Source organism: Ascaphus truei, chromosome 1 (assembly GCF_040206685.1).
Source record: "Ascaphus truei isolate aAscTru1 chromosome 1, aAscTru1.hap1, whole genome shotgun sequence".
NCBI classification, from domain to species: domain Eukaryota; kingdom Metazoa; phylum Chordata; class Amphibia; order Anura; family Ascaphidae; genus Ascaphus; species Ascaphus truei.
In genome coordinates this window covers 390,312,349-390,329,202 of record NC_134483.1, presented here as the reverse complement: position 1 = coordinate 390,329,202, position 16,854 = coordinate 390,312,349, and the positions used below count along the sequence as shown (strand labels likewise).

Sequence of the window (16,854 nt, the reverse complement as noted above, 5' to 3'; positions counted from 1 at the left end):
ATATATATATATATATATATATATATATATAAAAAATAATTTTGTAAATAATTCATATTAATGCTCCATTTCACTCCTTGATTTACACAGCTAACCCTTTTTGGCAGTTTTAAAAAACTGCGCGACGTGCACGAGAAGCTATCTAAGGAAATAACTGATGATGAAAAGGATGTTGAGGTGAGTTCATGTAAATCTTGTTCCTGTAGAAAATATTTATATAATTAAACTGAGAATAAAGGCAATATTAAAAAAAGTGTACCTTTGCACGTCCCCTTTCATGTAAGACTGGGTAGGCTTAAAGCCATTTTAAACAGAATAAAAGAAGGTGCTAAAAAGCGCTTGAATAATATTCACACAACTAGTACCCGTGCTCAAAAATATATATAAAGAGCACAAAGAAACTCAATATGAGGTAGGCAGCCGAATAATACTGACTGAACCAAGTCAGAACACAATACAATGCGAACAAATACAGACCGGTCGGTGCCTTGCAAAATCTAGTCCAGTGAATGTCCAGATGTACTGGTAGGGGTCAAGCTCCTCTAATATCAAGTCCCATTCACCCGGATCGACTTAGTGGCTCCGTAGATAACGCCCGTGATATGTGGGGTTAAACACAAAAATCAACCAGTGTATACTGCTAAATTATACAAACATAACTCAGACTAACATCACTGACTGACAAATAACAACACATAATATATAACACAAACAAACAAGGCTGAAAAGACAAACTAATTTATTAAAACATAAAATGGACACTCGGTTCTATAAAAGAAGGTAACCTGTTGAACATGATCTGGGGGTTAAAACCAATCCTACTTACAACAGTGCAGATCAAAACAAGCATGTATGTCCCATTTGGGTAGAGTCTCTCCTATTTCCCTCCCTCAGCATGCTGACGTCTGCAGACTTGCAGCAGTGCTGTCTGTGTGCTCCGTGACTGCTTTCACACTACACAGGCACACGCTGGGAGAAGGATCCACTCCTCGTTGTTGAATCAATACATAAACCTGAATGGCTGCTTGTACACTCCTCCGTGAGGAAGTGACGTATACACAAAACGCGTAGGGTCACGGCTATCAGAGGCTTGGCCTGGGGCCATGGTAACACAGACCGTGCGGAGCCGTTCGCACGCTGAGCGAACAGACTGCCTTAAGGCTGTGTTCGCGTCCATGCAGCGTGGGGGCGCGGGTTGCACAAGAAATCAGTTCAAACTGATTTCTTGGCACGACAGGCCGGTTACATGAGCGGTTCGCCCAATGAGGTGTTAAGAGGTTAAAGTCCACGTGGGGTAGGAAGGAGTTAAGACATATTTGGGGTGAAGAAAGGGTTAAGCGACGCATGTATGAAGTGGGGGAAACCGTAATGTCGTAGTAAGCAATGGTAAGTATCTAGTCTCCAACCATTCTTACCATGGTATTACTATCATACCAGTGTATTGCACAACCCTAGTATAAACTCTCGCTCACCCCCCCCCCCTTGCTCCCCTCACTATTCATTCAATTGGTATATTAATCACTTTCTCATCACAAGTTCAGCTTTTCATTGCCATCTGTCTCTTGAGGATTGCATATTAAAAAAATTTTTATAAAAATATGCTTCATATATTATCCCAGATCTCTAATGAAATTTATGAATTTGTTAAAGTTAATACTAAATATTATAGGCTAAAGCTGGTAAATTCAGGGCATTATTGACATCCCTGCTCTCCGGTTGGTTAAAATTCTGGGCATTATCCAATCAGTAATGGCCTGGAATTTGTGGCAGCTTGCCAAGTTTTTCAGCCAATCAGCTTTCAGGTTTCATTCACAAAGAGTGAAATTTGCACTTAGACAGGGGAGGTGATTGGACAGAAGGCACTGACTCCTCCCCCACCCTGTCTGCAGAGAGCTCCTCACAGGAGAGTGAAGGGAAAGGTTTGTGTGTCTGCTGAGTGTGTTTTGTGGGTGTAAAGGGGCAGCAGAGTCTTGTTGGTGTGTTTCTGCTGTGTGTTTTGTTCTTGTAGAGGGGGGCTTCAGTGTGTGTTTTGTGGGTGGAGGAGAGGTGCAGTGTTTTGTTAGTGTGTGTCTGCAGTGTGGGTTTACAGGGGGCTGCAGTGGGTGAAGAGGGGGTGGGGGCTGCTGGTATGTGTCTTATGGATGTAGAGGTGGCAGAGTTGTTTTGTAGGTGCACGAGGGGTGGCTGCAGTTTGTGTTTTGTGGGCAGAGGAGGGGTGCGGAGTGGTGTGTGTGTGTGTGTGTGTGTCTGCAGAGTGGGTTTACATGCGGGCTGTAGAGGGGGGCTGCTGGTCTGATTTATGGCTGTAGAGGGGGCAGCAGTCTGTTTTGTTAGTGTGTGTGTCTGCAGTGTGTTGTGGGTGCAGAGGGTGGAGTAGGGCTGCAGTGTGTGTTGTTGGTGTAGAGGAGGGGGGCTGCACAGTGTAGGGGGGACTGCAGTGTGTGTGTGTGTGTGTGTGTGTGTGTGTGTGTGTGTGTGTGTGTGTGTGTGTGTGTGTGTGTGGAGGGGTCTGTGTATATGTACAATTTACTTTTAATAAACTTGCAGTAAAAGCATAAGAATGTAGACACAGGCTAATAAAAATCAATATGACAACAAAAATTTATATTTTTTATGAAAAATTAAAAATAAGCCTACATTTAGCCTTTAATAGTAATAATCCCCTCAGAACAGGGCATTACTGGCCAATAATGCCCTGGCTGGGTTAAAGTCCCTCGGCTTCGCCTCGGGCCTTCAACTCTTCCAGCCAGGGCATTATTGGCCAGTAATGCCCTGTTCTTCACCGTCACAAATACCCCTAAAAAGTATGTATTCTCCTGAGGGTACATGCCACAAGCTATTTATACATGCCTGATGTGTTTTCCCCAAAACTATTTCTAGCCTGGAATTATTGTTAAACAGTGGTCTTAAGATCTCTTCTCATAAATGTACACTACTTTCAGCTGTTAACATTTTTGAAAAGACAAAACACTAAACTAACTAAACACTAAAACTAAAGTGTATATTTTCTTAGCGTACATACCAATTAGTGCAGATATGAGTACAGGAGGGTCCCGGGCATGCAGCGGGTTCCGTTCTAAGGACCCAACGGAAAGCGGAACCGGTGATTTTCAGCGCATGCGCAGACCTGCAATTCCCCATTCTGCACATGCGCAACCTACGTTCTGCGTGAACATGGAGGCCCCCTTCTCGGTATCGTTTGGCGCCGAGAAGCGGACCTCCTGTATTTTGTCTTTCAGCACACAAATATTTTGCTGGAAATGACCTATTCTTTTCCAAGGGTAGTGTTGCCTACATGGCCAGTGCAGAGTGAGTGGAGATTTTGCTGGTGTGGATCGTAACTTCCAAATGACAGTGCCCATTACAAGTTCCCAGAATAAGGAGATGAGTTAGACAGTTCATCAGCATACCTGACCCTTTTGAGAGATTATGGGGCAGCACATGTGGAATTGAGGTATATCCTAATAGCCTACCATGCAGCATATCAAAAGTTGGATTTTGTAATTGGTGTTGGTCCCATGTGCATATGGTGTTCCACTGTGATATGCTTTTATGCTGGGGTGAACTGCATTTTAGAGCCCCCATCAAACACTTTTTTTTTTTTTATCCTTAAAAATGGGGGGGGGGGGGGGGGGGAGAGGGAGAGAGAGAGGTGTAACGTTAAATGACAGGATACTACCAAATTCCATCAAGGCTGACTCCATATTTGTGGGACTAAAAATATGCCGGTGGGATCTCGAAATGAAAGCATTGGAATACATTGGCATATACAATGTATAAGCAATATGTGTGTTGTAGTTTATTTCTACAAAACCTAATTAACAATTTAATCCCACAAATGAAATGCCTATCATTGACAATGATGGTCTATCAATGAATGGTACTCGTAGGAATACAATTGTCTGGGAGCCCTTGTAACGGCCCTTGTAATCTCTTCACCCAACACTAATGAAACGTAAATACAAAAAAAACAAAAAAAAAATGTATGTATGTTTGTCGCGTGTTTACAAAAAGTAAAAGCAGCGCACACCCACAGCTATTGAGGGGGGACTCCCTCCTCTTAATCATTGGCCTCCCCCCCCCCCAAGCCACAGGGGAGCAGCCATTAGACATCATTGAGGGGATAGAGAGGCCTCCAGGGGTCAAATGTGAATCAGTTCTCATGACGTCACACACCATCCTTTATCATCTGTGGAAGAATTGGCTATGCAGAGCTAGTAACAAATCGGATATTTTACATAATTCAAGGTTTCAAGCTAAAATTATCCAGATCTCACAAACAAATGACCACTATAGTAAGGCGCTCAAAATATGTCAATGTTTTATTGTATTATGTTTTCCAGGAGTCTTTTAAAAATCAAACCAAAGTTATTACTTCAGCATTGGAAGAAGTTAACAAAGCTTTGGATTTGAAAAAGCAACAGTTTATGGATTACCTTGAACGTCAAAAAAATAAGACCGTGAAGGAGCATACGGTGTGGCAACAAATGAAGGATGACCACAAGAAAACAATTGAAACCCTACTTAAGGATTGTGAGAATATTGTTGATGAATTTGAGCCCAAGTGCTTTCTTAAGGTAAAGGTCTATTGGGGGGGGGGGGGGGGGGGTGTCTGTCATCCATACTTAAAGCACCAGTTCTATCTGAGAACCTAATTTCATGCTCTGTTACAGACTCTTAAAGCAATAAAAAGAAAACTGCGCACAAATTGTAAAATTAACTTATGTGAATGTGACCGTGCTTAATACCTTATATGAAACACAGTGGTTAAACCATATATGTGCACCAAAGGAAAAATGCTTTTTAATCTTTTAAGTGATGGGGAGATGGTCTGCTGCTCGTCAGTAATGATGGCTCAACACCATAAAGATCATATGAAGAAAAAGACAGCGCATGACCTCTGTAAAATAGTACAGATATAATTATTAAAAAGTGGGATATGCACGTAAAGCAAGGACAAATCAGGTGGACAGGGCATGTTCAGGGTACATGTTACCGCTCTGATGGATCAAATACGTCTGGTGAGCATATTACCTGGGGCCGGGCCCACTTCTCAGTTGCCGGGTCCGGGTAGCTGAAAATCCACCGGGTAATTCCGGGTACTCGGTTCATCACTATTCATGAGAGGTCCCATGTCAGCGGAGGATGAAGCGGGCAGCGGCAGGATAGGTCCCACGTCTGCAGATGGATGAAGATGGACAGCGGGCGGGAGTGTGGTGTGTGTGCGCAGGCGGCGGCAGGACCGGTCCCAAGTCTGCAGGTGAATGAAGATAAGGCAGCAGGCGGATGTGCGGTGGCGGCAGGAGATCATAATAGCAGTAGAGCTGAGCAGGAGAAAAGCGGCAGAGGGGAACGGCTTGGGAGGTGCACACTGTAACCGGAAGTCAGACACCAATCAATTTCCGGTGTTACTGTGTGCACCTCACACGCCATTCCCCTATGCCACTCTGCTCTTCCTCAGCTCTCCTGCTATTATGATCTCTTGCCACCGCCCGCTGTCTTATCTTCATTCACCTGCAGACTTGGGACAAGCCGCACACCCACCACACTCCCTTCAGCTGTCCATCTTCAACCATCTGCAGACGCGGCACCTCTCCCGTCGCTGCCGCCCGCTTCGTCCTCCGCTGACATGGGACCTCTCCTGAAACATGGTAAGTGAAAAGAGGGGGTTAGTACTGTAGACACTTTTTTAAAAAATGTTTTAGTACATCGATTCTAAGACGCACCTCGATTTTTCATGTGAAAATCGGAAAAAAGGTGCATCTTGGAATTGAGGAAATAAGGTAAATGTGTTTAACATTTCTGCACTCCTTTAGAAAACATGTAACAGGTTTTCCCACACCGTCTGGGAGATCTCACTATTACACTTTTATTCTGCCTACCTGCAGGCTCACAGGATGCTGAGTTTCTGCCTGTGTTAATGGGAAAGACAGGACAGGCTTTCAGGGCGATGGTTGGTTCTTTCTTACTGGTGCAGCGCTTCCATCTCCAGCAGGCTCCAGTAGTACTGAATGCAATCCCTGCAGGAGAACCCTATCTGATACTAATTAATTGCAGTCTCAGGCCGGACTATACATCATGATACATATGCTAAGAGTACTACTTTGAGGAGCACAATATACATATTCTGAACTGCAATTTTATATTATGTGATACTTAGGTCATATGACTCACTACACATGGTGTCTGGCTAGGTTCTGCTAAACATTTTGATGTCAGCCTTGACATTTGGTCCACTATAATAATCGCATTGAGGTTTGAGCCTTGTGTATTATATATAGTATACATTGATGATTATCAGCGTGTGTGGTATTGGGAGCAGCAATGCAACATTTAACACTGGGTTATTAGTAGGTTTTTTTTTTAACCGCTTCCCACACAATTCTACCCTTTCATAACCTGTATTGCTAATAGGTCATTATTTGAATGCTTGATCCATGGATTGCTATACATACATCTATATTTACCCATCACATAGATATGCGTGGTTTTACATAACAATTGGCACCCAACACACTACTACCATTTTTATTGGGAAAGTATTTTATCCCTAGTACTGTGTGTGTGTGTGTGTGTGTGTGTGTGTGTGTTCACCGTACTTGTTCTTGCATCGATGTTATCTCACTAATAACATTATTTTTTTTTTATTATCGCCTTGTTTGTATATCAGGCCATAGTATATAATAAACAGGAACGGCTTTATTCTGTCTCCAACAGGATACAGTATACAACGATACACTCGTTTCCCTCTTCTAGATGGTCCCTGGACTCAACCAATGAGGCTAGAGGCCCCAGGGGTCTATCCTCATCTATTCCCCTATTTCCTGGTGGATAAGGGGGTAGTGGTCCCTCTCCCTAAGGGAGGGGAAGAAAGGTGGTCAGAACCCTGACTCCTCACTACCTAGAACTAGACTCTCTAAATTTTGGCTGTGCAGCCTGTTTTGTACCCAGAGGGAGGGTCTGAGCCTGATTGTTCAGTACACAGGCCTTAGCCCACCCCCTCTCTTCCCCCCACCCCTTTGTAATTCAAGGAAGCTGCTTACTGCAGGGGAAAACCCGGATTAACACTACCTGCGCTGGTACCAGGGTTTGTGTTGGGCAGGGCAGATTGGTAGTCAAGAGGATACATGGCTACACGTGTATAGAGTGTAATTGGTATGGTAGGAAATGTATTTTCTGTATACATGTAAGTAAATACACTTAACAATGAAGTGCTCTGTGCTTATACAATTTTATGGTGTTTGTGGAGGATGAACACTGAATAGGTTTTCTCGAAGCTGTGAATGTGACTTTAGAGCTTACAACAAGTGGATTAATATGCAATGTTGCATAAAATTATTTACAGTGGAACATTTGTAACTGCTTTAATTATTCTTTTATTCTAATTACAGGTGGCATGTGACTTGAATAAAAGGTATGCTTTTCTTTGATTATGTAGAGTTTAGATCTTTTGATACTTATTACTGTGTTCCCTTTTTAATTGTGAAAGAAATTGGCTTTTTAACATTTAAAATTGCTGTAGGTCATCCATACCAATACTTTTTGGGGTTTTGTCTCTGCCCCAGCATATGTATTTATAAACCTACATAGTAGACCTTTTGCGTTGTGGAAAAGGAAAAATATATTTTCTTGAACAATCTAGCAGAATTAAGAAAAATTATTGTAAGCGAGAAGGGTCGTATGATAACTTACCTTTTACAGTATTGGATCAAATGTTTGTTACTACTGTACTTACTACACCCTACTTTTTACTACATGGATTAAAGGACCATTCGTACTATCCGCAAGACTAGGAATCCATGTAATTCTTTATCTAGTACAATGTATTGTGGGTAATACTTTCATAATAGACTAGAAAGGATCATAGTTTAAATACATTATGTAATATTACTCTTACAGGATGAAGTCCAGCCTTGAAATAATCGGGCTTACCTGTGATCACCGTGCAAGGAAGCATGGATGGGAACCTAGCCATCTAGACCTACAGCCTGCACTGGATGCCATTTCAGCTCTGCAAATAACAGGAAGCAACCCTAATGGTTAGGAGGTGGAATTGCCTTTTTATTTTATAACTTACAACAGGGGAGCGCAAACTTTTGAAGCTGCGCCCCCCCCCCCCCCCCCCCACCTTGTATCAGCATCAAATGATGCTGCGGGGGCATGTGACGTCACGTGACCCGCGGCGTCATTTGTCATGTCACATGGCCCTGCGGCGTCATTTGACGCAGTGTTACCATGGCGACGCGTCACATAGCCAGCTGAATCCCAGTAAAGGGAGTGTTGCAGGTGCCTCACGCTATCCCCCAGCATTTAATTAAATGCCTTGGGGAAGAGCGCTGGGCCTCTGCAACCGCCCAGGCCCCCCCCCCTGAAAAATCTCCCGCACCCCTGGTTTACAACACACTTTTAAAGTAGTAGACCATCTCTTTACATTTAAAAAAACATTATTTTATTTATTGATACATGCAAGTTCTAAGACGATAAAGGTTGCCTTAAATCGTCACTGGCACATAGCTTTGTTACCACAGAAAGCTCTTGGGATCCACCACACTACATATTTCCAAGTTTAACTGTTTTGTACGTCCTGTGATTTGTTTGTCTTCCAATACTAAACATTTTTTCCTTTCTGTTGTTCATTAAGTTTATTCCCCTTTCATTAGATTCTTCACAATTATGTAATCAAACAATGAATATTGAGGCTATTTTAAAACGCCAGCCATGCAACCTTGCATATAAATGTAATACAATATAAAGCTTATTGTATTCCTATAGACAAACCGATTTTGAACTCTTTAATGGACCAATAGGCATTCTTATACAGTATCGTTGTTGTAGAGGTAAAACCCATTGAGCACAATGCTTTCACTAAACACTTTCTGACTTGGACTTTCTTGATATTTCTATTCAGAAACTAATTACGTGCCTATTTAGTCATAGTTCAGAGTTGCCAAAATCTAAAACTCATCAAGTATGATTTTGAAATAATTTCAAGAAGAACATTTAATCGCCTTTTCCTCAGTACTCCATTAATGACTTACCTCTACAATCACGATATGTACTACATTGTGATGGCCCTTGTGAAAACGGTTGTGTATTAAATACTGTGTGCACTTCCATCCACAGAGATGCTGGTACTGTGACAAATCTACATGTCTTCAGTGTAAAATACTGCAGTTAAAACTTAAGTGTATCTATTTTTTTTTTAGAGGTTAATGACTAGTTTAAGACACCCTTCCTGTACAATAAGACTGTGCATGGAATAGAGAAAAATCTCAAATAGAGCAAGTACAGAATGGAATCTAAATGCCATCACATTTCCCACGCCATTTCAAGCCAAGTACAGATTTGTTTTCCTGAGGCAATCTGTTTTATTAATTAGTTTTTGTAAAGTTAAAGCTGCCACCATGTGCAAAAATTCCCAAATTATATCTATTTCTGAACCCATGAAATTAGTTTCTCATACCTAAAATATGTAAATAAATGGAATATGAGTAGTGATCCTTCTTGACTTTATATTTACATGGACACAAATTGAATGCTTTCAATCACAGCTAGCTAATAAGAGATTTCAGAAGCAATTCCAAAGTAGCATTGGTTGAGCCTAAACTATGAAGCTGTTTGCAGAAACGTTTTAGTAATAGCCATTGTTTAAAGAAATATTCATGTAACACTAATTTTAGATGGTTTTAAAACGAGTAGTGGTTTCACATTTTCACATGATTTATAATGAAAAAGACCGTAAAGACGGCTTGTGCATCGATCAGGTTCGAATAGTACCTTTTCTACTTTGGAGAAAGTGATGGGAGATCCAGATCTTATTTTAGTCTGTTACATATGTCTGAATGTACTGTACGTACATTTACACATACAAATACATCTGGTGAATATTATGTTGCAATTAGCAGTACTTGTGTAGCACTGTAAACGTTTGATTTATAATTTGACACCCTAGCTGCAAAAGGAGCCAGCACACATTGTGCTATATTGAACTACATGTACTTAAATTAAAGCCTAAATGTTCAATGCTGAACACAATGACAAAAATCTATGTACAGTATGTTTTATAATACATTGCTAAAGTTTCACATTCCTCCGCCAGTTTACCGACAAGTTACTGTTCCATAGCTGTAAAAGCCAGAAGTGCTGAAGACCTGGGTTGGTGCAGAGCTTTCACAAAGATGCTCTAAAGGGGCACCAATCCACTCCTGAGCCGTAATTTTTCATTTCTTTCGAATTGGTGAATAGCTGCCTTTTTTTTTTTTTTTTGGAGCCCTGTGTAGATTACACCACATCTGTTTAAATGTTAGTTATTACCAAGGATAACTTGGCTGGAGCAATTCTTAAATGCGTAAACATATTTCATATTTGTTCATTACTCGTTTACAGTTGGAGAAATGCAGAAATCGCTCTGCAATGTATAAAGAAAATAAAGCACCATTTTATTTTATTGAATAGATTTGTTTTCTAAAAGAAATGACGATTTGAATGGAGACTTCTCATATAAAACCATAACCAGAACATGGAAGCATGGAAGCAATGACACTGCTGTTAAGTATTCTGTAAGTCCTTTAAGAGATTTGCTTTATTTCAAAAATACTTTTTTTTTTATTATGATTATTTTGACAAGGAATGTATGAATTTCTTTGTAATTTTTTTTTTTTTTTTTATAGCCGGTCCAAGGTCAAGAGTTGTTTTGTAGTGGAGGGCAGATGCAAAAAATGCATGTCCGTTATGTATCGATATCAGAAATTCCTGAATACCAAGCTACGAGTTGTGAGGTGAGACCATTTCAGTGTTCGTTATGAGTTTTTCAACTTGAGACAAATACACACAGGATCATGTTTATCAAGTGCCCGTTATTGGTTATCGCTGTTACATTGTGCATGTTACCTTACTGTTAATTAACATAATTCATTAAAAACCAAAAAGTTAAAACCTAAATTCTCTAAAGATCAGTAACATCCCAAAAATGTAAGGGATATGTTTTAACACTGAAATAACATCAGAGGTAACGCCATTGTGGCAAAATGGAGACATAGCTTTATACAAGTGTAGAAGAAGGGGTGGCTCAGTGAGTAAAAACACTGACTGCCACTGAATGTGAAGCAGGGGAACCTGGTTCAATTCCCAGTGTCGGCTCCGTGTGACCTTGGGTAAGTCACTTTATCTCCCTGTGCCTCAGGCACCAAAAACATAGATTGTAAGCCTATGGGGTAGGGTCCTGTGCCTGCAAAATGTCTCTAAAGCATAATTTAAAACTAGCAGCGCTATAAAAGAACATGCTATTATTAATAATATTATTACGTGTGTTAGAGAGCAATTTGGGGAGTTGGTATTAAATCTGTTCGCTCTCTCACCTTAAACCTTTTTCTGTCCCTGCACCTTACCTGTGGAACTCCCTCACACCCAAAATACACAAAGCACATTCTCTGACCATCTTTTAGTCGGACTTAAAAACTCGCCCCTTAAATCAAGCATTTCAATAGCTTGGACTCATGACCATTGTCCCACAACCAGTCGCTCCCTCCAACCATTGTGGCCAAGCATGGCTTTCTACTGCACTTATTCCCTCACCTCCTGTCTCTGTAAATCTCCCAACATACTGTACCACTTAGTTTGTAAGCTCTCCGGGGCAGGCATTTGCTTTCCTATGTTGCACTTAATGTATTATAATTCCCTGTACTGTATGGTCTCGTTAAGCGCAGAGTACACAGGGTGCTATATAAATAACGATAGACATACATACCTGACATTTCGGTCCTGATCCCGAGTGAAAATATATCAGATCAGGCGAACATCCTGTAGGCTATAATAAATAAACTGCATGCATTAGCAATCTTCTTTGTGCTGCTCCTATCATTAGTTTTTGACGTTTGACAGTTTGATTATCCGTGGTGGTTCTGACACCCTTTTCTTTAATGTTTTTGATTAAGTATTTTTTACTGTAAGATGGACTATACATTTACCTATGCTATTTATCCCAAAGACATAAAACTACGTTAATTCATCAACCTGTTTCTGCATTGCCTCTTGGTTTTTATATTTAAAAAAAAAAAAAAATGCTCCTTTTTGACATGACCCATATCTCTTGCCCCCTGCCCCGTTTGAATTTTAGGAACTTCGACTAAAGTACTATGAGAATTCGATTACACATGAACATAAAAATGATATATTTTCAGTACCTGGAAAGAAGGCATCTGTGTCTAAAGTATCAGATAAATATTTTAATGCAAGAAAAATGAAAAAGTATTTAAAACTTACAAAACAAGATGCGGTTGGCAGTCCCTGTAACGCAATGCTGAATTTTTCGGCCACTGCAACAGAAGCTGATAATGATGAAACAAAACACGACACAGAGAATATATTTACACATGCAACAGAGGGATGCCATGTATCCATTAAAGACAAAGCAGAAAAAGAAAAATCACCAATTTGCCTTCCAGGTGAAACGATAGCCAAATCTTCAAGCCATTTAAATTGTAAGTCTCCTGGTTCCATAAAAAACAACGATTCTACTGCCAAAAAAGATGCAACTGCTGTTTTATTTTCTATTGTTGGTGCAAGTAGAAAACCTTTTATCTTCAGGAACGAAATAAATAATAATAACTCTGTGCTTCCACATGTTTTTTCCGGCAAAACGGAAGTCACCTCTGTGCATAAACATAACCAGAATGGAGAGTTTTGCAAAAAGTCTAAGAGCACAACACATTCCTCACCAGCTACAGGTCTTCTTGGCTCTACAAGCTCATTTAAGGACACATCTGCAAATTCTGAACATCCATTTTCAATCCCGATTGGCAACTCCAATAGTTCTACTAGTTTACATGCTGTGTCTGCATTTAGCATTTCATTTGATCAGCCAATGAATCAAACAGAAGTAAATGAAGGTGAGCACCAGAATCAGTTTGTTTTCTTTCAGGTAGAAAGACTAATTGTAAAACTAAAATACACGTTTGACAACACATGTACATTTAAAATTTATCTTTATTACTACAGTCTCTGATATGTCTGCAAATTCAGCCCTCTGCGAAGAATTTTTTGATGTGGTTTCTGATCTAGATTCCGATGTAGAAGAGGCAAATAAAGAAACTAGCACTGGTGCCTGTAATAGTACTTCAGATGAAACATCTGCTACTACCAGAATGCCTATTTAATTTTCTGCAGTAAACAAATTCGGTAAAGATTTCTGTCAAGGTAAAGTTATACAACTTTATTGGACTACTTGAATTCTTTTATTTGTAAAACAAAGGGGTCTTTATCATTATGCACTGTTTGCAAAACAGTACGTTTTGCTAAGAAAAAGCAGACCCTTTCACAAAAGTGAATATAAGTGAAAATGCACTTTCAGCCATGTTAATAGAATAAAGCAATGTTTTGAACAGGTAGATACTACCCTATATTTTATTTTCTCTCCGCTTACATCTCTGCATAGCCTTCCTTTTCTACTTCTGTTTGCAATGTGATCCAATTTCCCTTTCTTCTGGAATGTATAAGAGCAAATTATGCGATGAGGACAATTCATTGTGTAAATAATTGAACTTAAGACCTTTAGTTCTGGAAGAGCAGTGTGTTTCCCCTCCTAAATCTGTTTTATTTGTTCAGCATTTCTAGAAGAAAATAATATTTTCAGTGCTTAACCTCGGGGACGTTACAAACGTTTTGTAAAACTTACTACAAAAGTGTGACCGTGTACTGAACAGATTTCAGAGGTTTACTTTCATACTTATTAGCATTTGGATAGCCAAACTTTCAAAGTAAAATTAGGAATTCTAAATGTTTTTTATATATATTTATTTATTTATTACTTGGGTCCTTTTTAATTTGTTTTGTCCGGCAACCTCTCAAAGCAAAACTAAGGTAATGGCCACAATGTTGTCTGAGTTAAGGATGAAACGGTCCTAGAAATTGTGACGGAGTCTTGGGTGCAAAGGGAAACATTTGAATTAAATTATGAACTTTAAGTTCAATATTGAATGATCAATCCAGCTGTAGTGTAAATTTGTATAAAGCAGACTAATACAATACAAGAAGAAAAGTCCTCCTTGGTGCTTGAACTCTGGATGATGATGCAGGTGTTCTCCAGTAAATATGGAAAGAAAACAATACAATATTGCTTTAATACCTTTGTAAGAACAATCTGTGATTTCTGATCACATCATTGTGCACTCTTAATGGTAATAATTTTTAAATATATATAGATATGACACCACATGTTTCTTAGTGTGCTTTATATCAATTGCTGTTATTGATCTGATGTCTTATTATAATGATAGTGATATGAACTCTTGAGTACACTTTTTACAAGATTTTGACGTTGACTTAATGCACCAAATATACACTCCTTAGTACTTCAAATGTATAATGATGCTCTTAGAGTGGTGGAAAACTTATAAAACTAATTTATAATTCTGAATAATACTTGGCTTGTGGACCTTTGATCTGGGATGCTGTGGTAGCAGTTATAAATGCCTCATTTTTACTATATATATATATATATATATATATATATACTGTATATATATATATATTCAAAAAATAAATAGATGATACCGTTCTGTGGCTAACGAAATGCTTTTATTTGTGCGAGCTTTCGAGATACACTGATCTCTTCTTCCGGCGATGTTACAATGAATCATCGTAACATCGCCGGAAGAAGAGATCCGTGTATCTCGAAAGCTCGCACAAATAAAAGCATTTCGTTAGCCACAGAACGGTATCATCTATTTATTTTTTGAATATATATATATATTTTTATATATATATATATTTTTTTATATATATATATTTATATTAAAATTGTATACACGTTATTGTTCTATGGCTGTTTTCTTTCCTCTTTACATATGACGTATGAGGCATTTATAACTGCTACCACAGTATTCCAGATCAAGATTCCGTCCGTAAGCCAAGTATTATTCTGAATGATAAATTAGTTTTATATCTGTTTTCCACCACTCTAAGAGCATCATACATTTGATCGTATATTTGGTGCATTAATATCTACGGCAATATCTTGTAAAAGTGTACTCTTAAGCATTCCTATCATTATATTAAGACCCCAGATCAATACCAGCAATTGATATAAAGCACACTCTTTAAGTAACACGTGGTGTCATCTATACAGATAACAATTATTACCATAAAGGATGCACAATGAGGTGATAAGAAATCACAGATTGTTCTCACAAAGGTATAGAAGCAATATTGTATTGTTTTCTTTCCATATTTACAGTGAACACCTGCATCATCAGCCAGAGTTTAAGCGCCAAGGAGGACTTCTTCTCGTACAGTTTGTGGGGAAGGATTATTATTTTTTTTGAGACAATACTTCGTCTTTAGGCTGCAGGACACTGGACATTTCATAAATTGGTATTGTATTAATTACGTGTGTATACAATACTGTGACAAACTGTATTAGTGCTAATGCTGTGTTGAGTTCACATTCAGACTAATACAATACAGTAGGGTCCTCATACGGCGGGTTCCTTTCCAAGGTGCCAGCGAAAAGCGTAACCGGCTATTTTCAGTGTATCTGCGTATGCGTGAACTCAGCTGCTCCCCCTTCTGCGCATGTGCAGACATGGTGGCCCCCTTGTTGGTACCGCCATATTGGCGGAACGCTGAGAAGCGGGGCCCTACTGTACTTATATTATTATTATTATCCAGCAACCATGGCAGTTTCTCTTGGAGATGCAGAAAAATCTTTAACCTGTTGAACTAGTCCCAATAGCATCAGATTTGTCAACACAACCACAAACCAAGCATCTGTCTTCAATCAGCGAGTTGAGGTTTTCACAGGGCTGTGAAGTGTAGGTTATAGTGACTGTTTAGAAAAAAGAGGCAGAGTGCCTGAGCAAGGAGGGGAAGGCACCAAAAAGAATTTCGCACAGTGCGCCGAAATGGCTAAGGCAACTTCAGTAGACATATGTAGTAATAATAAATCACAACTATCAAACTTATGAAAGTGAATTGACGTTTGAGGAAAGATAGTTGCTGTTTAGTACAATTTATGTACTGGGGGAAAAAGCGTACTTGCGACACTTATGTTCAAAAAGATGAATTATAAATGAAAGCATACAAAAAATGGACCAACAATGTGGAAGGTCTTCAGGTACCCTTTATTTTCAATGTTTTTAGTAACAAAATCATTGACTGGTTTTTAAACTTTTTTTTTTTTTTTTTAAATTTCAATTGTTTATACTTATGCAATTTTCAGTGTATTGGCCATAGTACAGCTGAACCCTGTTATAACTCGGTGCTCGGATCCACATCATGAGATCGTGTTATAACCAGGAAAAATGGGCGCCGCGCCTGGCATCTGCAGCTCTCTCCTCTCCCTGCTTCATCAGGCTGCGTCCACGTGCGCGGTGCACATCTCCAATCTCAGATTTAAAAACTCCCAAGTTTTTTTTTTTTTTTTTACACATGGGATTGGTGTGATGTCATTGACTGACTATCAAACAGAAAGGCAGTACTGTACACTAGAAGTTAAGTTTGATAATAGTTCGATTCCTGCATGGTATGCTAAAATTATTAGTGATGGGGGGAGGTGTGTCCCTGCATGGAATGTAAAAAAAAAAAACTTGGAGTTTTTAAATCAGGAGCCACGCTCAGACCGCGTTATAAGCGGATCCGCGTTGTACTGGATTGCGCTATAATGGGGTTCAGCTGTATTTAGAATCGTTTTTGTATCTCTAAATCAAACCTATTTTCACATTTCTCTTAACAGGTTAAGAACACTGGACACAAACAACTGAAATAAGTTAACAGACTGTGGGATGGAATATAATTTGTGGTTTTAAGTCTTTGATATTCAAATGTCAATATAGCATTAAATAAACTTGTGGTAGAGAA

The 16,854-nt window shown here is 39.3% G+C and overlaps 1 protein-coding gene across 2 annotated transcripts in view; it reads left to right on the top strand.

Moving 5' to 3' along the window:
- Positions 1–16,854, top strand: part of LOC142501687 (uncharacterized) — a 22,005-nt gene extending 5,151 nt beyond the window's left edge. Inside the window, exons 2-10 of one of the 2 annotated variants that reach the window (XM_075611889.1) lie at positions 91–177; positions 4,344–4,577; positions 7,392–7,414; positions 7,900–8,039; positions 10,456–10,559; positions 10,671–10,778; positions 12,116–12,887; positions 12,997–13,194; positions 16,730–16,854. In XM_075611889.1, the coding sequence (XP_075468004.1) occupies positions 91–177; positions 4,344–4,577; positions 7,392–7,414; positions 7,900–8,039; positions 10,456–10,559; positions 10,671–10,778; positions 12,116–12,887; positions 12,997–13,154 (1,626 nt within the window). In that variant the 3' untranslated portion in view covers positions 13,155–13,194; positions 16,730–16,854. The remainder of the gene's footprint in view (positions 1–90; positions 178–4,343; positions 4,578–7,391; positions 7,415–7,899; positions 8,040–10,455; positions 10,560–10,670; positions 10,779–12,115; positions 12,888–12,996; positions 13,195–16,729) is intronic. The other variant, XM_075611900.1, reaches the window with a different exon arrangement.